The sequence below is a fragment of the Triturus cristatus genome, chromosome 1_2, assembly GCF_964204655.1.
Source record: "Triturus cristatus chromosome 1_2, aTriCri1.1, whole genome shotgun sequence".
Taxonomy (NCBI): Eukaryota; Metazoa; Chordata; class Amphibia; order Caudata; family Salamandridae; genus Triturus; species Triturus cristatus.
The window spans coordinates 362133564-362157071 of record NC_140580.1 but is presented as its reverse complement, the minus strand read 5'-3'; the positions used below and the strand labels follow the sequence as shown (position 1 = coordinate 362157071).

The following is a 23508-nucleotide window of genomic DNA, read 5'->3' as shown; positions in this document are numbered from 1 at the left end:
GGAATTTCCTCCAAATTACCCTCCTTGTCAAGGTGCTTGCTCGGAGGACCACCGTCTTCTCCTGCAGGAGGAAGTCCTGACGTTACTAAGAATAGGTGCGATAGAGGTGGTTCCAGAGCAGGAGAGGGGTCAGGGATGCTACTCCCGGTATTTCCTGATTCAGAAAAAGGATGGCAGATTGGACCTCAGGATCTTGAATCTTTTTCTGAGGCAAGAGAAGTTCAAGATGCTCACCCTTGCACAGGTTCTTCAAGCGCTGAATCAGGAGTACTGGATGGTGTTGATCGATTTGCAGGATGCGTATTTTCACATCCCCATCCTGAAGTCGCACAGGAAGTATCTCCGGTTTACGGTAGGGTCGCAACATTATTAGTTTGCGGTCCTTCCGTTTGGTCTTACTACTGCACCTCGAGTCTTCACAAAGGTGATGGTAGTGGTGGCAGCCCATCTCAGAAGGTCGGGGATTTCAGTTTGCACCTATCTGGACGACTGGCTGATCAAAGCGGAGTCGCCAGAGAAGGTGCTTCATCATCTGCAGGTTACAACTCAGCTGTTGTACAAATTGGGTTTTTCGATAAACGTACCCAAATCTCACCTGGTGCCCTCTCAATGCAACCTGTTCATAGGGGCGGTACTGGACACTACTGTGTGTCGGGCATTCCCACCTCCACAAAGGATTCCCGACATACAGGAAATGATTCCTTTGTTTTACAATGGAGCGGTCGTTCCAGTCCTGAAGGTCCTTCGCCTGCTCGGTCTGTTTGCTTCCTGCATTCTATTGGTCAACCATGCACGCTGGCACATGAGGGCCCTCCAGTGGTGCCTCCGCAGGCAGTGGTATCAGCACAAAGGAGATCTCAGGGAGTCTGTGAGGATCTTGGGAGAAGCTGCAGCGGATTTGTCTTGGTGGAGCGTGGAGGGCAATCTGTCTCAAGGAAAGTCCTTTCATCTACCTCCATCGGTGGCCACAGTAATAACGGATGCATCCACTTTAGGGTGGGGTGCGCATCTGGGGGAACTGGAGATCAAGGGTCTTTGGTCTCCAGAGGAAAGGTTGCTTCACATCAACCTTCTGGAATTGTGGGCGATACGTTTGGCGCTCAAGGCCTTCCTCCCTTCCCTGTTAGTCGGTTCAAGTCCTGATGTACAACACTACCGCGATGTGGTATGTCAACAAGCAGGGAGGAGTGGGGTCTCTTTGTCTCTGCAGAGAGGCTCTGCGTCTCTGGTCCTGGGCTCAGGATCGTCGGATTTGTCTGATGGCAAATCATCTGGCCGGGGTTCTGAACGTACGTGCAGACAGTCTCAGTCGGCAGTTCTCCGCCGACCACGAGTGGAGGCTTCATCCAGAGGTGGTTCGTCACGTCTTTCGGATGTGGGGAACTCCTCGGGTGGACCTGTTTGCCACTCACGAGAAGGCTCACTGCCCGTCTTTCTGCAGTCTCCAGTATCCGATGCAGGGAGCGTTGGGGGACGCGTTTCAGTTGAGTTGGGGCTCACAACTCCTTTACGCTTTTCCTCCCCTACCCTTGATTCCTCGGGTTCTGAGTAAGATTCGCCAAGACCAGGCCCAAGTTATATTGATCGCCCCGGATTGGCCAAGAAGGGTGTGGTATACGGATCTACTCCACTTCTCCATGTGCCCTCCGCTCCGTCTCCCTCTGAGGGCAGACCTCATCTCACAGTCGGAGGGGCAGGTTCTACACCCCCACCTCCAGTGCTTACACCTTCATGCCTGGAGATTGAACGGGGCGACCTGAATTCTTTTTCTCTCCCACCAGATGTTGTAAATATCATTTTGTCTGCCAGACGTCATTCCAGCAAATCTATCTATTCCTGTAGGAGGTCTAAATTTGTGCTCTGATGTGGGGAAAAGTCAATTGATCCTTTGAGGGCTCATTTATCTGACATTCTGCAGTTTGCCCTTTCTCTTGCTCAGCAAGGTGTTGCTGTAGCCACTGTAAAGGGATACTTATCGGCTTTGTCGGCATTCCTTTGCTTGCCGGATCAGCCGTCCTTGTTCAAATCACCTATTGTTTTATGATTTCTGAGAGGCCTTACAAACAAGTTTCCTCCTACTCTTTTTATTGCGCCTCAATGGGACTTAAATCTTGTCTTAACTTACCTGATGGGTTCTCCTTTCGAGCCCTTACACAAGTGTCCCTTGAGACTGTTGTCTTTCAAGACGGTTTTTCTCACTGCGATCACCTCGGCAAGTAGGGTAAGTGAGCTTCAAGCTCTGAGTTCAAAACCCCCGTTCTTGACCATTCATGCTGAAAGAATGGTACTCAGGACTAGGGCTGCTTTTCTGCCTAAAGTTGTAACTCCCTTCCATCTGGGGCAGTCCATTGCCCTCCCTACCTTCTATCCTACCCCTCACCCTTCCAAGGAGAAGGAGCGGCTTCACCGTCTGGACCCTAAGAGGGCGGTGAGCTTCTACCTTGACAGGACAAAAGACTTCCGAGTTGACGACCAGCTCTTCGTGGGCTTTGTTGGCTGCAGGAAAGGCAGAGCGGTGCACAAGCGCACCCTTTCCAGATGGATTGTCTTGTGTATCAAGATATGCTACTCTTTGGATGGTAAGGAACCCCCGGAGGGTTTAAGGGCTCATTCTACTAGAGCTAAGTCTTCCACTTCTGCTTTGTCTAGAGGTGTTCCTGTGGAGGACATTTGTAGGGCGGCAACTTGGGCCTCCCTTCACACTTTCGCAAAGCATTACTGCTTGGATTCCGAGGTGAGGAGGGACGGACATTTTGCTCGTTCCGTCCTTCAGGACTTTCTGGTATAGAAGGGTAGACACCCTCCTCCGGGAGTGGGACTGCTGTGGGAATCTTTTCACAAGGTGAGGAATCCACTGGCAAATGTATCCATCAGAAGAACAAGTTACTTACCTTCGGTAACGCTTTTTTTGGTGGATACAGTATCTGCCTGTGGATTCCTCACTGACACACCCGCCTCCCCGTTGTCCACCCTTGTATACCTACAATTCTAATGATGGTGTTTCAAAATGTATTTGTTACTGTCAAAGGCATTGTATTATTTCTTTTGCCTTCCTTTTTATTCTTCACACTGTGTGTGTTGCATTGTATATTATGTACTGTGTATACTGTGTATATATTGCTGTCAGTCCGTCCGTGTGCCCCAAAGGCACGGAAAAAAGGGCGGAACTGATTTCACGCCGACGAGGTCTTCTTATTGCGCCGGTGACGTCAGCGGAGTCGCGAGCGGAGCCGTGTCTCTGTGACGTCGTCTACGACCTCATCGGTGTGGACTGCTACAAAAGTTTGGCGCAGGGGATATTCACAAGGTGAGGAATCCACAGGCAGATACTGTATCCACCAGAAAAAGCGTTACCGAAGGTAAGTAACTTGTTCTTCTCAATCATTCTGAAAGTTTTGAGGCTAAGGCACAGTTTGGGAAAGGCTCTCCTCTCTTCCCTCGCCTGGCCTGAAAGGTCCTACCAGGAGTATGCTTTGCACATTTTTTTTCACAATCAAGAAACGTAGATCAATCCAGCAAAAGCTTAGTTGCTGGCTACTGTTGCTTGAATACAAGTTATTGGCTCTAAAACACATTTTGTAACTAATCATAGGAGTTAATTCCTCCCAACAGGATGCTCAATTTTGAAGAGCTTAGAAGGTAAATCATATACCTCCCGTAAAGACTGGTTCTTCTGGACAAATCTAGCAGACATGACTTTGAACAATTAATCTAATTTGTTCAAGCTAAACTGATGGCATGCTTAAACTGATGTTCAATCTGGTGACTCAGTGCCACGGTTGGTTTAACTTTATCTGCAATCACGGTAAGGAGTTTAGAGTAAAAAGTGTGTAAACAACTATGGTTCAGTATTAATCAGTAACATTTAACAATGTTTTAACATGCAACATTAAGCGAAATCCATGTTATATATTAGCTGTAACAGACAATCAATGTTACAAGTTTTCAAAATGAAATAATATAATATGGCTGTCAAGTATTCAGTGTCTTTTTTTGTGAATTCCAATGGTGTTTTCCCACTGTTTTCCATGCCTTTTGAATTCAGTGCTTGTCAGTGTTTATTCAGCAGCTTAACTCCCAAAACAGACATGATAAAACACCTCCACAACCACAAACAAAAATGCCATTCAAAGGGAGGTAAGTGAGAGAGAGAATGAGGCCTTTTTTTCCTTTCACTGTGTTTTCCCTGTGTCTACAACACATTTTTCCAGTGATTGTTATAAAGTGCATATTTAATTTATAGAAGTAATACTGGGCATGCCTGGTTTAGGCATAGAAAGCCTGTTCACTGCACTTTCACTCACATATTATTACCTCTGAAACTCACTGTCAGGACTCACTGTGGTTTACAAGATTACCAATGGATTTGAAAAGTAGGAGTGCTATACACATATGTTATAATAAACAAATTCCTGAAACAGTTGGTGGTCATTCACCTACTCCTTACTCATTATTAAGACGCTATAGGAGTGGTCAACTCTGCCAACAATATAGCACCTTGTGAAATCTTTAAAACTTTTAATCACACCAAACTAATTTGTAGCCCTGCATTCTAAAGCACCTGCAATTTGATCCTTTATGCATGCTTACCATTGCTTTTCTGGTCTCCTTGCTGTGTCCCCATGGGAAATGTCTCACTTTAAGTCCGCCCTAAACTTTTAACAGACATCACGTTGTATTCGGGGACGTGAAATTCTATAGTTAACATTGTATCTTTGGACTAAAAAAACAAAGCAGTAAAGTCCTGTTGATTAAAAGGCTAGGATTAGCTGAAGGTATCAAACATAATAAAGGGACACCTTGCAGTTTGAATTGTGTTGGTATGATATGAGAATGTTGTGTGTCACATTTTCACCTCTATGCCACATGCATTGTAAAAGCACTCTTTTCGCTGTTACTACAGCTTGCATTGAATGTCTAAAGCCTGGGGTGTTTGGCAAGCAGTCTGCTATCAATATTGACTTGTAAGAATGAAGGGCTGATGTATCAAGGTGTTCTACCCATTTTTTGTCTGTTGGGAATTGTGAAAGTAAATACTAGCCAAATTTTACATGAGCTTGACTTTTCACCAGCCAGTGAAAGACTTATACACTGCCAAAAGATCAAACATGATTTTAATATTCCCAGATTCTTCATTTTTTATTTTTTCACCTGCAAATGTGCTGATGTATTTTGTGACATGAATAGTGTTTGCAACACTTTTGAACTTTTTTCTCAAACACAAAATATTTACATATTACATTTCACATTGAAAATTGTCTCACCTGTTGTTACAAAACCTCTGATAAGCATTTTATTTAATACCTTTGAACACCCCCAAAGACCACCTCTTTCATTCTTCAGTCACACTCACTGAAGTACAGTAAAACCCACCATTGGCCTATTGTTGATCCCAACTCATTTATTTTGTTTCTTTAAATCTGTTTTATTGTTATTTCGTAGAACTTTAAAACATAACAAGGTAAGACAGCCCGTATTCATATTGCGGATCACCAGTCACATGTGATCATTACATATTGCAACATTGTTTATGACAGTGCACAATTACATGATTATCGTTTGGTTGTAAAGTCAATAAAGGTTGAGGCAATGCTCTGTCCTAGAGAAGATATAAAGAAAATACCCAAAAGAGGGGGGGGGGGGGGGAATAAAAGATAAGGCAGAAAGAAATTCTCTACCGGCATTCATGTACATACTAATGTGTGGAGTAACAATACTCTCTATTTGTCCTACCCACACATGTTGGACATATGGCTCCAGTCAGTCCTAAGAACTGCCAGCATAGCCACAGGTGATAGAACAGTTATAAACACCCATGTCTATGGATCTGCTGTGTAAGGTTGAGCATCAGGGATTATCAGCAGCCAGATGCATTGTGCCTACGTCCTATTGGGTCTAAGTGAGGGCCACTTGTGCTGCGATGCACCCTTCATCAGGTCCTGCCGCATCGGGTACCTCATCCGGATCTTGCCCTGCCACACGGAAATCCGACAATATTGCGTCCCATGCTGTGCTTGGGGCTGTCTGCGTAGTCCAACTGCGTCCTCGCGGCGGAGAGCGTTGCAGGAGGGAGGGATGCCAGGTCATGGCCACCGGGGGGTCGGGGGACTTCCACCGACGTGTAAGCAGTCGCTTAGCCATTATAAGTCCTAGGTCGATGTATCTGGACGTCACCTTCTAGTTCTTAGATCTATGGTAAAGTCCTAGGATGCAGACCTCCCATGTCCAATCCAAAGTCCGCTCAGTGCATAGTGTTAGTCTCCAAGTAACTGCAGCCCAGTATAGCTATATGGCAACACAGGACCACAACATATGGAGAAGGTCCACCCCTGGATCACTACATCTGGCGCATTCACAGATTCTTCTTTATACAATAATTAGATCAGACCTAAAACATGCTTCTATACTCTGCACCTTTGATGCAAGCACACAAACCTGAAGGTAACAAAAAGAAGAAACAACTTTTTATAAACAATCCTAAACAACAAATCTCAAGTAGAATAATTCTATACCAGTCTTTCTTGCTGTTACCTAGTATAAGAAAGCTACATTGTATTGCCCTCTTCAAGAAGAAAAAAATAACTCATTCTCTCTCACTTACCTTTCTTTTTTGTATGTGGTTGTGGAGGTGTTTTTCAGTGTTTATATGATTACACTGATGAGTGGTTTTCCTTTGGTGGGGTATTATCAGCTATAATAGATTTACGAAGAGGGTAGCCTAAATACAATGGAGCAAAACTGACCCAAAAATATATATTCAAAACAAAAACATTGCAATACACATGTAAGAAAGTCCTTAATGCTCACACTGTGAACAATTATGGATGACTAAGGATGTGTATATACAGGCAAAAGAAAGCAGCGGAGAAGTGGTGGGACCAGCGGGATTGTACCCTTACCACTTACTCTAGAGTGAAATGGTTCTCTCATAAATTAAAAATTTAGCAAAATATATATATTTTTAAAAAATCTTCGCAAAATGATTTCCTTTTGAACATATGAAATGTTAGTTATGTAGTTTTAATTAATATGTAATGTATCTTTTGCTAAATTAATGTACAAATCTAATACTCCGTATGTATCAGAGTGCACCATTGTAGCTTACAGATTATACTCAACTTTGTTTCATAGAGTTCTATATAGTAGCACGTCACTTAAGGGGGCCACATTCTTATCACTCAAAAAGAGCTTATACCACTGTGGTAGCCCATTATGCCCTCAGCAACAAGAGATTTTAAATTATTGAGGGTTAAAGGGAGACAACGTTCTTCTATGTGACTGTTCAATCCTCTGGCTAGTAAGTATCTGTTTTAGGATGAAAAAATAAGATAAACAAGGTAACAGTAGATGGATTCTTATAAGGTGGCAGACCCTCTTGGTCTAATACTTAAACTGCTTGCATAAAATTATCAGATTTGGTCTTTAATTCCTTCAGAGCCACAAATCATTCAATATCAGTAAAACTTCTCACCACTACCATAGCCGGAGAATGAACCTTGGTACTTGTCTTATCTGTGGAAGAGAAGCTAGTTGTCCAGTGTTATCGTATGAGATTTATATAAGAAGATAATTATTGACAAGAGTGCAAGGAGTATTACACCCTGCTTTAGAAAATGTACTGCAACATACTTATCCCAAATAAAGTATGCAAACATATCATATGGTTTTTTGGAGAACTTGTCAGTGTAAACATTTGGAATTTAATGGCATCTATCTATGAGATCAGTACACACACTCTACACACCAGGAAACAATACTGCAATCTAAACAAGTGGTAAAATTACAAGATTGCTTATATCATAAACATTAATAGACAGGACATTAAAATTAACAAAGATCAATTTGATTAGTAAGTCAACAAATACCAAGCCTAGTTCTAATCAAGCAAAACTACCTTGCACTTGTCGGACACACTTCAGTGCATAATTGAGAGCATCAACTGTACTGGGTTTGCTCAGATTCATTTTCTCAACAGGCAAACGTCGCTTCATCTCTTTGACCATATACATCAGCTCTTTGTGAGAATGATCCCGATCAGATGGCTCACTACAGAAAGGAAATATTCACAATGAATGAAACAATGAATGCCCCTTTTCAACAACAAACACTTCGCCTACGTTATGCAATGTAAATCTGCTTTTACGGAAATATTGGGTTTCATTTAAAAACAAAAATAACAGTGGATCTCTGTCAGAAAACATATGTTCATAACAGTCATGATCCTATTTTGTTGGGAAATTCACACAATTTCAAAGGCTACACTCAGTGATTCACAGGCAATCAGAACTAACCCACCTAGAACTGGATGAGCCAACCACACTCAATCCAACCAGAACTGGGATTAGACCGCCTACCTCGCACAGAGCTGGGAACCCCAAACCAACAACCTAATAAATGAGTTGAGACCACCAGACCGTAAACACAAGGGATTGGAATCAGACCCTTCAAACTGGGTACTGGGATAATACCATCAAACCTGTTTTGTATAGGTCACGAGGTGCAGTAATAGATGGTAAGAATCACCATTGGTGAGCCAGTAGCAATGATCTTAACATCAAGGTAACCCCAAAACCAGACTTACTGCTAATTTTACAATTAAAGCAAATTTGATTGATACCAAAATACAGAATAACCCATAAGGATGTACTACTTAGTAACTTGGCATTTCTTGAACCATATTCATATTTAAAGTATCCAAAGTCTGATATCTGTACCTATTCATGAAAAAATAGCACTTTCTTTGAACGGTTGAATTAATTCAACTAATTGGATGGAGGATTCCATGCAGTCATTAGGAGAGAGGTGTATTCTGTCACAACCACTGCTTCACTCCCGATTCCCATGCTGACTCTGTTGGTCGCTGAAACCAGGATGACAACCACCCCAAAAGACAAAAATAGGTGTTGGGACATCTGTTCTCCTAAGGACACCACCACAATTGGCAGCATGTGACGATTTGTGAAATAATTTTAATATACTACATTAGTTAATTTCAGTGATTTTGATATCTTTTCTCCATTGTCAGTTTCAAAAGTTTTATTTTTAAGGTCTGATTATCACTGTATACTGAATTTTGCTTACGAATTTTTTGAGCTTTTTATCAGCATAACAGACAGACGTGGACATCGTTACACAGCATATAAGTAAATCCCTCCTTCCCACAGTGGAAATTCATTCATTCATAGTGCCTTCACATGCAATATAGTTTGGCGTGTTGCTTTTCTCTAAACCAAATTGTTACATATTATTAAAGTAGTCAATACTATTTTCCAAGGTTGTGTTTTTTGTGACATTTGTTTTACTTTTTTTTTATTACTGCCTAGATTTTTCATGCATGGTGGTTTGTAGTCTGTTAGGTCAAGGGAGAGATCTTCCATAAGTTTCTTGTTTTTTCAGGTGCATTTCATTTCATATTTTGTTCATCAGGTACATCCTACTCTATTAGGTCTCCTTTCCAATGTTCTTACCTGAGAGCAATTGATCTAATCCAGTGGATAACCATTCGACTTTTGGCCAGAAACAATCCCTTCGCTATGAATATATTTTTCATTTTTCTATACTTTTCCTGCCGAAGTATAGCAAACAGGCATTGTTTAATGCTTTTATCTGTTTTTTTTTATCTGCTTTTATTCCTGCAGGTTGGCACTCTATGGCTATATCTCAAAAGCTTGATAGTATGGGAGAAGCCCATGTCATATGCAGGAAGTCAAGCAGTATTACTCAGCATCTAATACAACTCTGGGATATATCTGGATGTATTATTTTCATTTTTGATGTGTAATCTATGTTCTATGTGGATAATGAAACTGTATTAATTGAAACCTCACAGTGATGGATACTCTTGAGTTGTCTGCACAATTTAATCTAGACGGAGTCAGATAATGGTTCAGAGAAATCGAATACTCATATTTACTGTGCTTGTGTTATATTCGCTCATCTATTTTACGCTAAAACTGTGTATAGGGTTTTAACTAATCTCGTACCACCCACTACATTATGTATTGTTACCATTACTGAAGTTGCTTTCGGAATGCCTAGGAACAAGGTCAACATTTCTGTAGTAGTGTTAGCTAATTTCACGTATTGAAGGAACTGACCTGGGTACACTCCCTACAGAGACTGTGTTTCTGCAAAAGTAAGGAATCTGTTATTTTGGTAAAGGTCTCCCACTGTGTTGCATCCACCCTCCTGCCAGTTTCTGACATCTATTTCAGTTTGTTTTAGAACGATTTTATAGACCCTAAAGGCATATTCAGGGTGATAGTGGTCTCTTCAGCACTGTTTTACTGCATTTTCCCACCCAACGAACAAAATAATGGAAAGCATGAGGCATATTTCATTCTTTCAAACGTGCTTCTGGCAGTATCCCTTTAAGATAGGTTCCAGCAAATAAATCATTTTCACAGTTATTGCTCTTATCAAATTATCTCAGTTAATGCTATATCTGTGTGGCTAAGTGGTACAAAAGCATTTCAAGAAGGACTTATTCACCACTGGTCAATGGAAGTTTCATTTGCCTGATCTCAAACAAATGTAACAGCAGAAAGCAATTGAGGGCATGACCCAATCATTTGTGGTCCTTTAATTTTATCAGGGTGTCATCTACATGAACCCTTGGGCCAGAATAGAATGTTGTATGCAAGCCAAGGGTTATATTGCTATTGCAAACATCAGTAGAGACAGTGGGCAGCAATGTCGTGTGCCTCTTTCCACTTTACAGCTGTCCGAGATCCAACCATCTGTCCCCACTTTTGCTGTGGAATCGGCAAATAGAACTTTTAACCATTTTAAGAAGTTATGGTCGAACTGTATTTGTCCTATCATAAACTACATATAGTCCCATCCCACTGTGTCAAACACATGTTAAATACCAAATGCTGTCAGTGCATAGGCCTCATCCATTGTAGGTAGAGTATTCAGCATGCAAGTCAATATTCTAATATTAGGTATTAACCCAAATAGGTCACCATGGATCAATATGATCATTACTTGCCTAGTTTGTTTGCAAGGGTTTTAGGGTCAAATGTACGACCCACCAATTAGTGAGTTGCAAATTGAGTCGCATTTGCGACTCGCTAACTGGGATGCACAACAGTGTCTGAGACACTGTTTGGGATTCCCAATGGGGTCGCAAATTGCATGCCTCATGCATATTAATGAGGCTGTCGCAATTTTCGGCCTCATTGGGAATAGCTGACACTACCTGCTGGGGTCCCTGGGACCACTGCCTGCCCTTGAAAAAAATGTGCGCATGCATTCACAAATGGGAAGGGGTCCCCTTCCCGTTTGCGAGTGGTTTACCACCCTTCTGAGAAGGGTGTTAAACTGCGAGTGTTTTGCGACCGCAATTGCGGAGTCGCTAACAGGAAGGGCCGCCCTTGGAACACCCCTTCCTAATAGCGAGTCCCCAATCCTATTTTGCGAGTCGCAAATTGATTTGCGACTCGCACAATAGGATTAGTACATAGGCCACAGGTTTTTTGCAGGCACAAACGGGTCTAAAACCCATTTGCGCATGCAAAAAACCTTTGTACAGCTGGCCATTATTGACAAGTTTAACATCAGTATTCAACACTGAGGGTCAGAGGTAGGAGGATACCTGTTCAGTATCTTTATTTGATTTTGAAATTATCACTGCTTCTCTCATCGTCCGTAGCGGCCGGAAGTTAACAGAGTGGTGAAGATGGGGGGAGGTGGAGAACAGAGATGGTGTGGAAGTTGGGGAATGGGGACGGGGGTGGAGAAAAATAAAAAAAGAGAATAAATAAAACACTTAACTGCTCGCAACAACCTCGCTTTTCCAGGCACAGGATCCCAGAGTGCACTGAAGCCCATCCTGACGCTGCTTTCATGCTGCTGAAATTGACCTGAAAGCTGATGAATTGCGCTCCCACACAGACTGGGAGCCTCTTTCTGCTCTCTCCAACCCAGCAATGCAGCAAGGATTGGAGAGAGCATCACTGCGCACGTGGGTTTGGTGGACCCGTGACGGCCGGCCAAACCCACATGCACAGTGAAGGCAGTGCCCAACACTCCGTCTCCAGCCTGTCACCACTCTGGCCCCGCCCCCAAGCCTTGGCTCTGAGAGAAAAATAAAACGATAATAAATAAGTTTTTTCGGGTGCTGGCAGGTGGGGCGATGCTCCTCCAACATAATGAAGGAGCAGCTGCTGCTCATTGTAGATGGAACAACATCTTTTGCAAGTCATTCTTCATATACTTTACGCAATTTATTTACCAGTACGTCTGGTGCCATCTCACACAAATCTGCTGGAAACCTATCACTAACTGGTGTCTTCCCCTTTAGCACTCGCAGGAGGTTTCTTTTATTTCCTATGGGATAAGAGCTGGAGCTAATTGATTGCATTGCTTCTTGTACAGTGTGGGTGTTATGATTGAGGTCAGGTATCATATTATTGGATGGTGATTCGATGCTAAGCGTTGCTTAAATACCTTTGCTAAATATTTTCTACATTTACCATTTGTTCCCATTCTGGATATAATGCCTGGTCTTGTCGCAGTCGTATAATATTCGAATGGGGTTTCTTTCATTATAATAGCCAAGTTAGCATGTCTCTCGATTTATCACCTTCTCTGTCTATAATTAGTAAGTATATATTTTTCGGGCTTAGTCCAGGTGTTTTTTGTGTGTCTTTTAACCTACACTCTATGTTTCACTGTCTCTGGGGCTAGTACAACTTTATTCCAGCTCTATTAATTCTATTCCTTTTTCTTCAGGTGCACGCAAGTTGACTTTTTACTAAATATATGCCTGTGTCTTTAAGTGCTATTTTAAATAACTCTTATTCTGCCCTGTTAATATTTTGTTATGCTAGGAAAAAGGGGTTCATAAACCCCCTTAGATGTGTTGAAAAGGTTGGTCAGTTAGAATTTTGGGCTGTAAGCGGCAGTCATTGTTTGTGTTTTCCTAATGTATAGTCCACTCTTCTATATGTGTGCTGTACCTCAAAATAGTAAAGAGAATATTTTAGTTCTTGTATGTTGATTTCTCCAAACGTCAACCAGTTCAATTGCTTGTATTATTTTTGATAGGGTTGATTTCTTTCCTGATTTTCCACTCACCATTCATGAGTGCCTATCTAGCTAGTTGGCCATTTATTACACAGTTAAGTCTCCAAGCAGAATGCACCTAGAACCTACATAGGGTGCCCCCACTCATTGGCCTTCTCTAAAAAGCTGTTTGTCATCTACATGAGATGCCTATATATGCACCACAAATATCTATATCCTGCCTGTATGTTCAATACTATAGGATATCTTCCCTCTATGCCAAAATGTACTTTTTAGTGCTAACACTGGGACCCCCACCACTAGCCATAGCAATACTCCTTAGTAATTTGAGAATCACGTAAATATTTGGGTAAAGGTATTCTGAGCTTAGCTCATATTACGAATTGAAAGGCTAAAACTATGGTTTCTAGATCCATTTGTCACTGTGTGTAATTTGTCTGCATTACTTATTGGAAGCCAGATGAATACTGAAAATGCTTTATGAAGATGGTGGTGAAGAAAATGGTGAATAAGGCAACTGCACCTTTTATTGGGAAATGTTAAAATACTAACATAAAAGAATTCAGGTACAAGTGAATGCACGCTGCTGATAGAAGGTAATTAACAGACAATATAACAGCAGTCCATGCTGATGTCACTCAAAAGACAATAGAACAGGAGTCCATGCTGATGTATCTCACCTGTTGCTGCTGCTACTGTCCCCTGTGGATTTACTTGGTCTGCGGAAGTTCAAACTTGTCCGTCTCTTTGATCCATTGCCTTTAGAGTCTGTCTCGCTGGACTCATGCCCGTTGAAATCGTTACCACTGGGATCTGGTTCACTGAAATCATTCCCACTGGACTCTTGTCCATTGAAGTAATTTCCATTGGAGTCGTTTTCATGTGATCCAATAGAGCGCATCTCCATGTCTTCCTGGTGCTGAATACCGTGGTCTTCCAAAGTCGGTTCTGTAAAAATGGTTGCTATCTCATTTTCAGCCTTTGATGTGGAGGCTGCAGCCCAAGGTCCACCATGGTCCACACTAGCACCAAGGAGATCGGAGCTCATCATGGGTTCATCAACTCTTAGTGCAGTAGCATGCTAAATGACCCTGGTCAATGATTTCTTGGGTTTAGCTTCAGATAGTCAAACATGAAGGCATCATGCACCTTTTAACAAAGAGTATCTATAAATTAAGCTACAGAGGAATGGGATGTAATTAACGACTGAAAACTTCCACATTTGGGAACCTTGGGGTGTTCTACCTCTTAGAACATGGTATCTCTGCAGACTGAAGTCAGGAATTGATTCAACCTGCAATAAGAAAAGAAAATATTAACGCAATTTTAAATCATAGGAGTTCACAAACACATTTCAGCACCTTCTCAAACTCGGTCAATCAACAGGAATAAAATGTTCTTAAATATCAAAATTCAAATAAAGGCAAAAACTTTAGAAAAGCAAGATGTAAGTAGGCACGCATTTAGCTATTGGTGTGAAGGAGCTTTACTATTCACCCAAAGAAAGAAGCGTGCATTTTCCATTTGCAATTCCTTTATTTGGTGCTATATTTAGGCAAACAAGGTAAATTAGTAAAACTGCTACTTCACAAAGCACATGGACTATGAATGAACTGCCATCATTTCTGATGACTCAAGCCATAATTTACCTCTTAATTTAAGGAAAAAAACATGATCGGCCATGATGAATAGATAGATGTGACCCAGGTGATGAGCAAACTACACCACACTTTTTGTTTGTTCTTAAGACTGAATTTTTCTATAAAACATATATTTGCAGTACTACTTCGGCTTTTAAGCATAATAATAGAGTTCTATCACCTTTTTGCTAAAGCTGGATATTTAATACGTTTCAACATTGTCTCTGTAATGGGCTAAGTACTTAATTGCTAACAAAAGCAACAGTATACTCAATCGTTATTGGTGTTAAAATAAAAAAAGATAACACAAAAGGGTATGTGTTAGAAATGGGATCTCTGGCTGGCTGAGGCTTGCGCCAAAGCCAGGCAGAGACAACCACTCCAGTCAGGGCAAGGGAGTTACACGCCAAAGATAACCCCCGCTCACCCCCTTGGTAGCTTGGCATGAGCAGTCAGGCTTATCCCAGAGGCCATGTGTAAAGCATTTGCGCACGCACACAGCAACAACATCCCAGGCACACTACAAAAGGAACTCCACACAAGGTTATATAAAAAAAAATAGCCTTTGTATTGTCATAAACACATTAGACACATAATCACATAATATACACTGTGCCAAGTGGCACGGGCAATATTCACAGGGGAATATATACAGAACCAGGCCAACCGGGCCTCGGTCAGAACCATCAGAACAGGTAAGTAAATGCAAATCTAAAACACAACCAGTAACTACTGGTAACATAATGACCTAAGCATTATCACATTGGCATTAGACATAAACCCACATTAGGCCCAAACCTCATCAGCATAAACACATTACGCAATGGGCCTCACCAGCATAAATACCTTATGCGCCAACCCCATAAGCATAAACACATTACGCAAACAGGTACTAACCCCAAAACATCATAGCATGACATTAGGCATTAGGCCCAAACCTCATTAGCATACACACCTTACGCAATAGGTCTCCCTAGCCCAGATAAAGTGCACACAGCACCTTACCAACTGACCCCAGGCCAACTGGCCTTTTCTCTGGGCTTAAATGCCCTGTGCCCAGAATGTCCTGGCGCTAAACTGCCACTTGCAGCTGGAGCAAAAAGTGTGCAATGCGCGGGCACCAATGTGCCTCCTCGGTCCCCTACTAGGGCTCCTCCATGCGCCCTGCCTAAACGTAGCAGCTGCCCACTAATTGCTGGGCAGCTGGGATCACCAAATGGCACCACTGTGCCCTCCTGTGCCACTGAGGGACTCTCTTCACCAATTGTGGCCAAATGGTCACGGACCCCACAGGGCCCTCCCTGGGGCCTTACAACGATTGTGCCCCTCATTGGAGCTACACGGGCTCTGGGAACCATATGGCCCCCAGGTCCCACTCAGGGGCTGCCACAAATATGGTGGCCCCCTTGTTGCAGCAGTGTACATCAAGACAGCCCTGACACTCACTGTGCCTCTGGAGCCCCCGCGGGACTCCTCTAATCAAAGTGCACCAACGTTGCAGCTGCCCGCTATGGTGGGGCAGCTGTAAATAACCAAAGATCAAAAACTGCCCTCTTTTTGTTGGGGCTGTCCGCGATCTGGCGGCGCAGCCCTACACCTCCAAGATCAGCACCAACTGTGCCTCAGGGACTCTGGTTTGCCCCACTCACCGGGATAACTTTGCAACACCAGGTTACAGAAAAAGGATAGGAGAACGCAAAAAGTTTTGGGGTGAACCTGCCAAAAGTCCAACAGTATGCAAACAAAGCATTAAGGGCCCAATTCACCAACCTTAACAAACAGACAAACTATACTATTAGTCCCTGTTTACTCCTAGGATAAGATGAAAAGGTAGATTTTTTGGTTATTAGAAACCATTCCAGCAGTTGTATACAAATGTTCTAAAATGCAGATTCTGCAAAAGTGTCCACTGACGAATCTGAGAAATCAACTATAACATGCCCTTGCACTGCAGAAATTATTTTCTCTCACAGGAAAATGTTAGATTCCACCCCCCACTTTAAAATTTCATTCATTTGGGGGGGGGGGGGGGGGGGTGAAGGGGGTTTCTTCCACATTTCCAAACTGAACAACATTCACTCTAGCCACTGACCTATCTGCAAATGTTTCCAGAGTGTACGACCTGCAAATTGTAGCTGAAAATCCACAAAGATGAAATAACAGACACTAATAAGGCAACAAGAAACAGGAAAGATCAGAGAGGCAAGGTATCAGACAACGTAAATAGCAAAGCTACCCTTCTTAATGGAGTTTGTTCTGTTCCGTGATCGATATCCTTGCCACAAATTAAGGGACTGATTTTCCTGAAATAATATCACATCACAATCAATGGGTCTGATTCACAAACTGCACTTTGTATTACATTGTGTTGTAGTACAAAGTGCTTTTCACAAACTACTTGTGGAGTTTACGCCTACGCAATTGCCTATGAGTTCTTGCCTGGGCTGCAGAGTCTCCACATACGTAAGTATATGTTATTGTGATAAATTTGGGTGGTACTGGAGGGAGTAGGAGAGGAAAAAGGCAGACTTACTCCTGAGGGGATGGGAATAAAGAAGAGTAAGAGTCATTTAGAGAGGTGGCAGTGACGTCAGCCACCCACAAATATGTAAGACATTGCTATACTCCGGGGTGGAGACATGTAACTTACACTTTTGTAGCACATTTACACTCTGAGTTTGTGAATACTGAAAAGAAGCACACTTACTTCAAAGTGTAATTTGATCAAAAGTATTATATATCTTCGTGAATCAGGCCTAATATATTTCGTAAACTGTCTACATCCTTTGAAGATTTTGTTTCACAACTTGAAAAAAAAACTACAAAAGCACACAGATTCCAAGCACAACCTCTCTTTTGAAATGAGGCATTAAGAGACGAGAACAATCACCATGCAACACATTAAAACATAGAGGATTATCATTCAAATTCTATAATATAAATATGTTTGTCACCTCAGGATGAGTGGGAATGTAATGTAAAGCTAGGAAAATAAAAGGTGGCACTTTTTGGTGCTGACTAGAGGTTCTGTAGAAGGATGACGCAATGTGTGACTGTGAGAAGTACAGGCAGTTTGAGTGAGATCTTGACTCTCCTGTTCGAGACCCCACAGACTGATGCACCCTCGGCTATGAAAGATGTGCAATTTTATCCCAGCTTAAAGTGCCTGGCTGTTAGATCCAACACATTCAGGGTCAGATGTGCGACCAGTTTTTGCTTGCCCAAACGGGTTTGTGACTGGTTTGCGCAGGCAAAAACCTGCATGGCCAAGTACAAACACTATTTTGGGAGTTGCTTAAAAGTACGACTCGCAAAATAGTGTTACGCGACTCGCTATTAGGAAGGGGTGTTCCCTTCCAAATAGCAAGTCTCTAGCCATGTATGAATGTTTTGCGACTGCAATTGCGATCGCACAACACTCGCAATTTACCGCCCTCTTCAAGAGGGTGGTAATGGAGTCACAATTGGGAAGGAATCCCAAGGGGACCCCTTCCCCTTTGTGATTGGCTCTAAAAATGTTTTTTAAGGGCAGGAAGTGGTACCCGGGAGCACTACCTGCCCGTAAAAAATTAAACAAAAATGTTCATTTTTTTTTTTTTTTTAATGCATCCCGTTTTCCTTTAAGGAAAACCTGCTTAATTTAAAAAAAAAACTGCTTTATTGAGAAGAAGTCTCAGACATGGAGGTCTGCTGAGCCCAGCATTTTACCAATTCTAACGTGCTCTCCATAAAACGTGGTAAAATTGTCCGATGCCCAATTGACACATTTTATTCATTTGTATGCCCCTAGTTAATGGTACTACTTTTGCCTGAGGCCGGTAAATTGAATACTACAAGTGGGATGCAGCACTCCTCCAGCCACCCACTAAAGTAGCACCTTAAAACATGTCTCAGGCCTTCCACTACAGCCTATGTTAAAACTGCCATTTCAATCTGGCAAGATAAACCTTCTGCCATGCCTAAACCTTCCTCTTTACTACTTGTAAGTCATCCCTAAAGTACGCCCTAAAAGTTTCTAGTGCAAAAAGAACAATTGATGGACAGAATGCAGAACAATGTCATACATTCACCCCAGTATAGAGATCTGGGCCTAAATCCATCGTTTTTTTGCTCACCATGCCATTCCAGTTTGGACCCAGCCATATGCAAATCAGTCTTGACCCTGTGCCCAATGGGAACAGTCCATCCCGAACTGCCAGGCCAGGTCCTCCCTGGATTGGAAACAAGCATCCTAGGACCGGTTTCGGGGTTTCACCCCTCTTCAACCAGGATAGCTTGATTTCAGTGGCATGGAGAGCACGGGACTCACGTCTGAGCATACCCGTCCCACTCGGGGTGACAAATGCAAAAAGAACTATTGATGGACAGAATGCAGAACAATGTCATACATTCACCCCAGTACAGAGATCTGGGTCTAAATCCATCGTTTTTTTGCTCACCATGCCATTAAGTTTGGACCCAGCCGAGTGGGAAGGGTATGCCCAGACGTGGGTCCTGTGCTCTATGAGTCTGTGGTCGCATTAACTGTCCACACCATTTACGTCTCAGCTTTGTACTTTCCTCTAGTGTGAGGTGTGTCTCTTGTATCATGGCAATATGTATTCCTCTACGTGTTAGATACCTGTGAATTTTATGCCTTTAAGCCATCGAACCCAACCCTCTCACATTCAAGGTCATCATTTTGAGTTTGTGGTGCCGAGCTGTCCATACAGCCATTACCACTGTTTACAGGATTTTGCCCTCTCCCCCCATGTTTGGGACAACCACCTGGGGACCACCAACCACCCCAAACAAGTAGCTCCCTAACACCTGGGCAGCTTTTCAACCGTTGGCCGCCTAAACCTGTTAAACCTAAAAATTAGACGTTCCCCACTAACCAACCAGAGAGGGCTACCTAGTCAGGGGTGTGTAAGGTAGTAACCACATATTTCTCTCTTGCAGATGGCCTCATTTATTCATGACAGGGACTGCAGCCCCTACTGTGGTGGGTGCCCCTCCCGTCATGTCCTGTTCACTGCAATGGGGCCCATCTCCCATCTTCATCCACTGATATCCAGGCTACCTGCAGATAGCGTTGTATGAGTGCAATCAGGCAAGTCACCTTCTTCGTTTGTACCTGTTGCGGCTCCCGACACCTCATCCCCCAATCATGTTTAAATGATGTTATCTGCTGTCTGTGGTGTTACATCTGGGAGCTCCGTCTCACTTCTGGCTGAGTCCCTAGAATCGGAGTCTACTGCTCTGCGTTCTGATGTTTTACCTGAGCGGTCTTTCTCAGTTTGTTGTGTCAACACTTCTGTCACTGCTTGAAGCGCCGCCTTCCTGTCCTGTGCTGTCTGTGAAGCTGAGGGTTTTTGTAGTTGGAATGTTCAAGAGGACTGTCAAACTCGTTTCCGTTGTGGCTTGGCTGTAGATGAAACATCCTTACTCTATCTGTGCGCTGGAGCACCAGCCCTGTATGTCTCTAGCCAGGAGCACAGTTCATCTGGGGAGTCAAAGAAGTGTGTTGCCCCATCTAGCACCACATGCAGTTTCTCTGGAAACAGTAGGGAGTCCGTGATGCCTTCCTGACAGCAGCGCCTTTTTTGCCTCCAGAAACTAAGCTAATTGGGCTTGGACCTTCACTGTGTAGTCTGGGAAGATAGATACTTTGCTATTTGCAATTACAAAAGGTCCATTTGTGCGAGCACTCTGTATGAGGATATCTCGGTCCCTGTAGTGCAGGAGTCGCGCCACCAATGGGCGTAGAGGCTGACCTGGTATCAGCGGGTATGAGGGCACCGTGTGCTCTCTCTAGAGCGAAAAAAATTGTGAGCTTTCCAGGGGCCACTGCTTTCTGTAGCCACCCCCTATAAGAATGCTACCATGCCTGTACCTTCCGTGCCCTCAGGGATTCCCACCACATGTATATTGTTGCCCCCATTGCGCCCTTCGGCATCCTCTGACCGCTTTTCCAGGTTTATCACTCTTGATGTCAGGTCTTCTAGCCTACGCGACGTAGCTGTTTGTTCTGGTTGCATTACTTCTATTGCGTGGTCGACTTCCCTCATTCTGTCATTCAGCTTATGGTGTTCCGCCTGCAGTAATCCCAGGCCCACCAACACTGCTCCAATATCTTGTTGTAGTGTCGTTTTGATGTTAGCTATAGTGGTAAGAATCTTGTCCAGATGCACATGCAACTCCTGGTCTGAAGCCCCCTGCTCATCTGCCCCCTGGCCCGTAGCTATATGTTGTATTTCGCTTTCCTCTTGATGTGCGCCTTCTGGTGTGGTCCGAGGCTTGCCCATGTTTCTTGATCTATGTCTGCCCCAGCAGCAGGTGAGTGTCTGTTTCCAGCTGCCGTAAGAGCCTTACTTATTGGTCTGTAGGACTGCTAATGTCTCCACTCCACAAGGCCCTTTCATGGTGTCCACAATAGTACTCAGAGGATCCACTGATCACGGTCGTGTTGTCCAGCAAATCATCGCTAGCGCGTGGGTCCTGTATCATCTAGACTCTTTAATGTTGGGCCCAACTCCAGTTCCTGCGGCAAGCACAGGACAGTCAGTAGGGGTCTAGGCTGCTTTGCGCAATCACTCACAATTTCCCTCTGCCATGCAGGTGACCACCATGCCAGTAGGTAGCCTCCAGCATGTCGATTGTGCCAGGGGAGAAACAAGAGGTGAAGGTGGAAGGATTAGAAGCGTACCTACCCCCGAGTGGCTCACTTCCACCCATCCACCACGCACGCCAATCTTCTATGCGAGCCTGCTTGTGTCTCAAGGAGACTTGCCTTTTCAATGCATAGCCTCTTCTTTTTATTCCCTTTTTTGGGGGGGACTTGCACTGTGCTAGTGTTCCTCCTTACTGCTGCTCTTATCGGGCCTCCTGAAAGTCACTCTCCTCACTCAAGGCAGAGTTAGGTCCAGTTCCTATGTCAAGGATCCCTACTGGTTGCCCCTGCTCGTGCGGTGTGCCCCATGAGGCCCTTTGCCATTTGCCTGTCACATTCATGACCCTGCCCAGCCGGATCACAGTAGACATTTCCCCAAGCAGGTGGGTGGGGGAAACATCCAGCGCTTCTCTGTGTGCGTGTTGTCCACCTTTACTCATGCACCCCTCATCTCGGTCTTCGGGTGATTTTCACGCAGCTCGCCACTCTATGTAGTGAGGTCGCTCTGCTAGATTCTGAACCACCAGGCCTGTTCCCTGGGGTTCCACCTCATCTAACACCAGGCAGTCGCTCTCGGCGCTCTACATCGGTCGGGTGTGGGCTACTCGATGCATTCCTCATGGTCTCCAGTCAACCTACCTGAAGCCACATGAAGCCGTCAGGGCCCTCCGGAGCAGGTCGGCCCCCAGCTGGGCTGGGGGGCAATTTTGGGGTTGCCGTACCATCGGGGCTCACCTCTTTACACTCATGCTCCGTTCCAGCCTCCGTCTGGTCACTTCTCTGGTCACCGGCCGGCCGGCCTCCCGTGTCTGCTTTGTCAGTTCCCGGTTTTGTGGCCCTGGTCTACGGGGGTTCTGCTGTGTCACGCCTCCGCCTGCCATTCTTTATAGCTCGGTAACTTCCAGCTTGCAGGATGCGGGCAGTGTCTCCCGGCTACAGTCACCATCTTCCGGAGCTCTCCCTGGTCCTTGTGCGATCGTCGGAGCTCGTCTCGTGGCCTCACACCACTGCTGTTGCAGGCCTGGGTGTGTCACCAGCCCCAGCCTACTACTCGCCGATGCTGTTGATTTCTCCGGTCGCTACTCCATTGCTTCGCCGGTTCCCCTGCACACAGGGAGTTCACGGAGACTTTGGGCTCTCGCTGACAGGCCTTTCTTTCAGGATTTAATGACAGCCGATGCGGAGCTTCTCACTCACACATCTGTCATCTTCGTCCTTCAAGCCACGCCCCGATCGGGGATACATTTAATGAATGAGTTTAAACAGGATAAAGAATTCTATGTTTTGTTGCTAATCTAATAGATTTTTTATTGGAATTTAATAGAGATATTGTTTTCTCTTGATTCACTGGACACCACCTGACGAAGGATCAAATGGGGTTCAAACTGCATTGGGGAATGAGGAAGGAAACACAAATGAATGAAATAATGTGATTTAGGAATAGAAGAAATTTTGCACACCACGGGTTGAAAAAAAAGAGGATTTATTGCAATATTATGAGACAGTAAAACTCTAGAACAACACAGATGAAACAGGAAACCGGATTGGGTACCACATAGATTGTGCTTAAAGGAAGACATAGTCCTATCTTGGACATGTGCAGGGATACATGAGATTTGCACCCAAGACACCCGGAAAGCACAAAAAATAGTGAAATATTCCAACAGAAGAAGTGGTAAAGAAAAATAGGAGTGGGCAGGCTATTAAAAGGAATTACAAGGGACTGGTTAGTCAGTCAGTCAAATTAACTTTATTTCGCCAATACAATAACGGCATAAAAAGTATTCCACAAATATACATTCAGCAATATTAAAAACATTATAGGTTAAAAAGAAACAACTATTAATATACAAGGTTTATAAATGACAGATAAAAATATGAAATATAAAACAAGCTGAGTATAAGAGATAACTCATATATATATATATGTAAACAGGATTTCATAAACTTGGCCCTTATCTTGCTTATAGGGATCAGACTAGGAGGTTAGTCTTCTTTTCTTTACTGCAGCTAGGTAAAATGAGGCCAAGAAAAAACATACCAAGGGATCCGTTTATAGCTGTAATAGAGGGCTGGGTGGCATGGTCTGATGTTTTATTTACGCATAAGCGGGAGGATATATCTATTTCTTTTGTTAGAATACAACTTGCAAAAGAATACAAAGTGCAAATCATTCTGAGGAGA

At 43.6% G+C, this 23508-nt stretch overlaps 1 protein-coding gene across 3 annotated transcripts in view; it reads right to left on the bottom strand.

Annotated features, from left to right (window-relative positions):
- Positions 1–23508, bottom strand: part of PER3 (period circadian regulator 3) — a 560237-nt gene that overhangs the window by 358631 nt on the left and 178098 nt on the right. For all 3 annotated transcript variants that reach the window (XM_085604511.1, XM_085604529.1, XM_085604520.1), the window contains exons 4-5: positions 13713–14326; positions 7895–8046 (exon numbers count right to left, since the gene is read on the bottom strand). In XM_085604511.1, the coding sequence (XP_085460637.1) occupies positions 7895–8046; positions 13713–14083 (523 nt within the window). In that variant the 5' untranslated portion in view covers positions 14084–14326. The remainder of the gene's footprint in view (positions 1–7894; positions 8047–13712; positions 14327–23508) is intronic.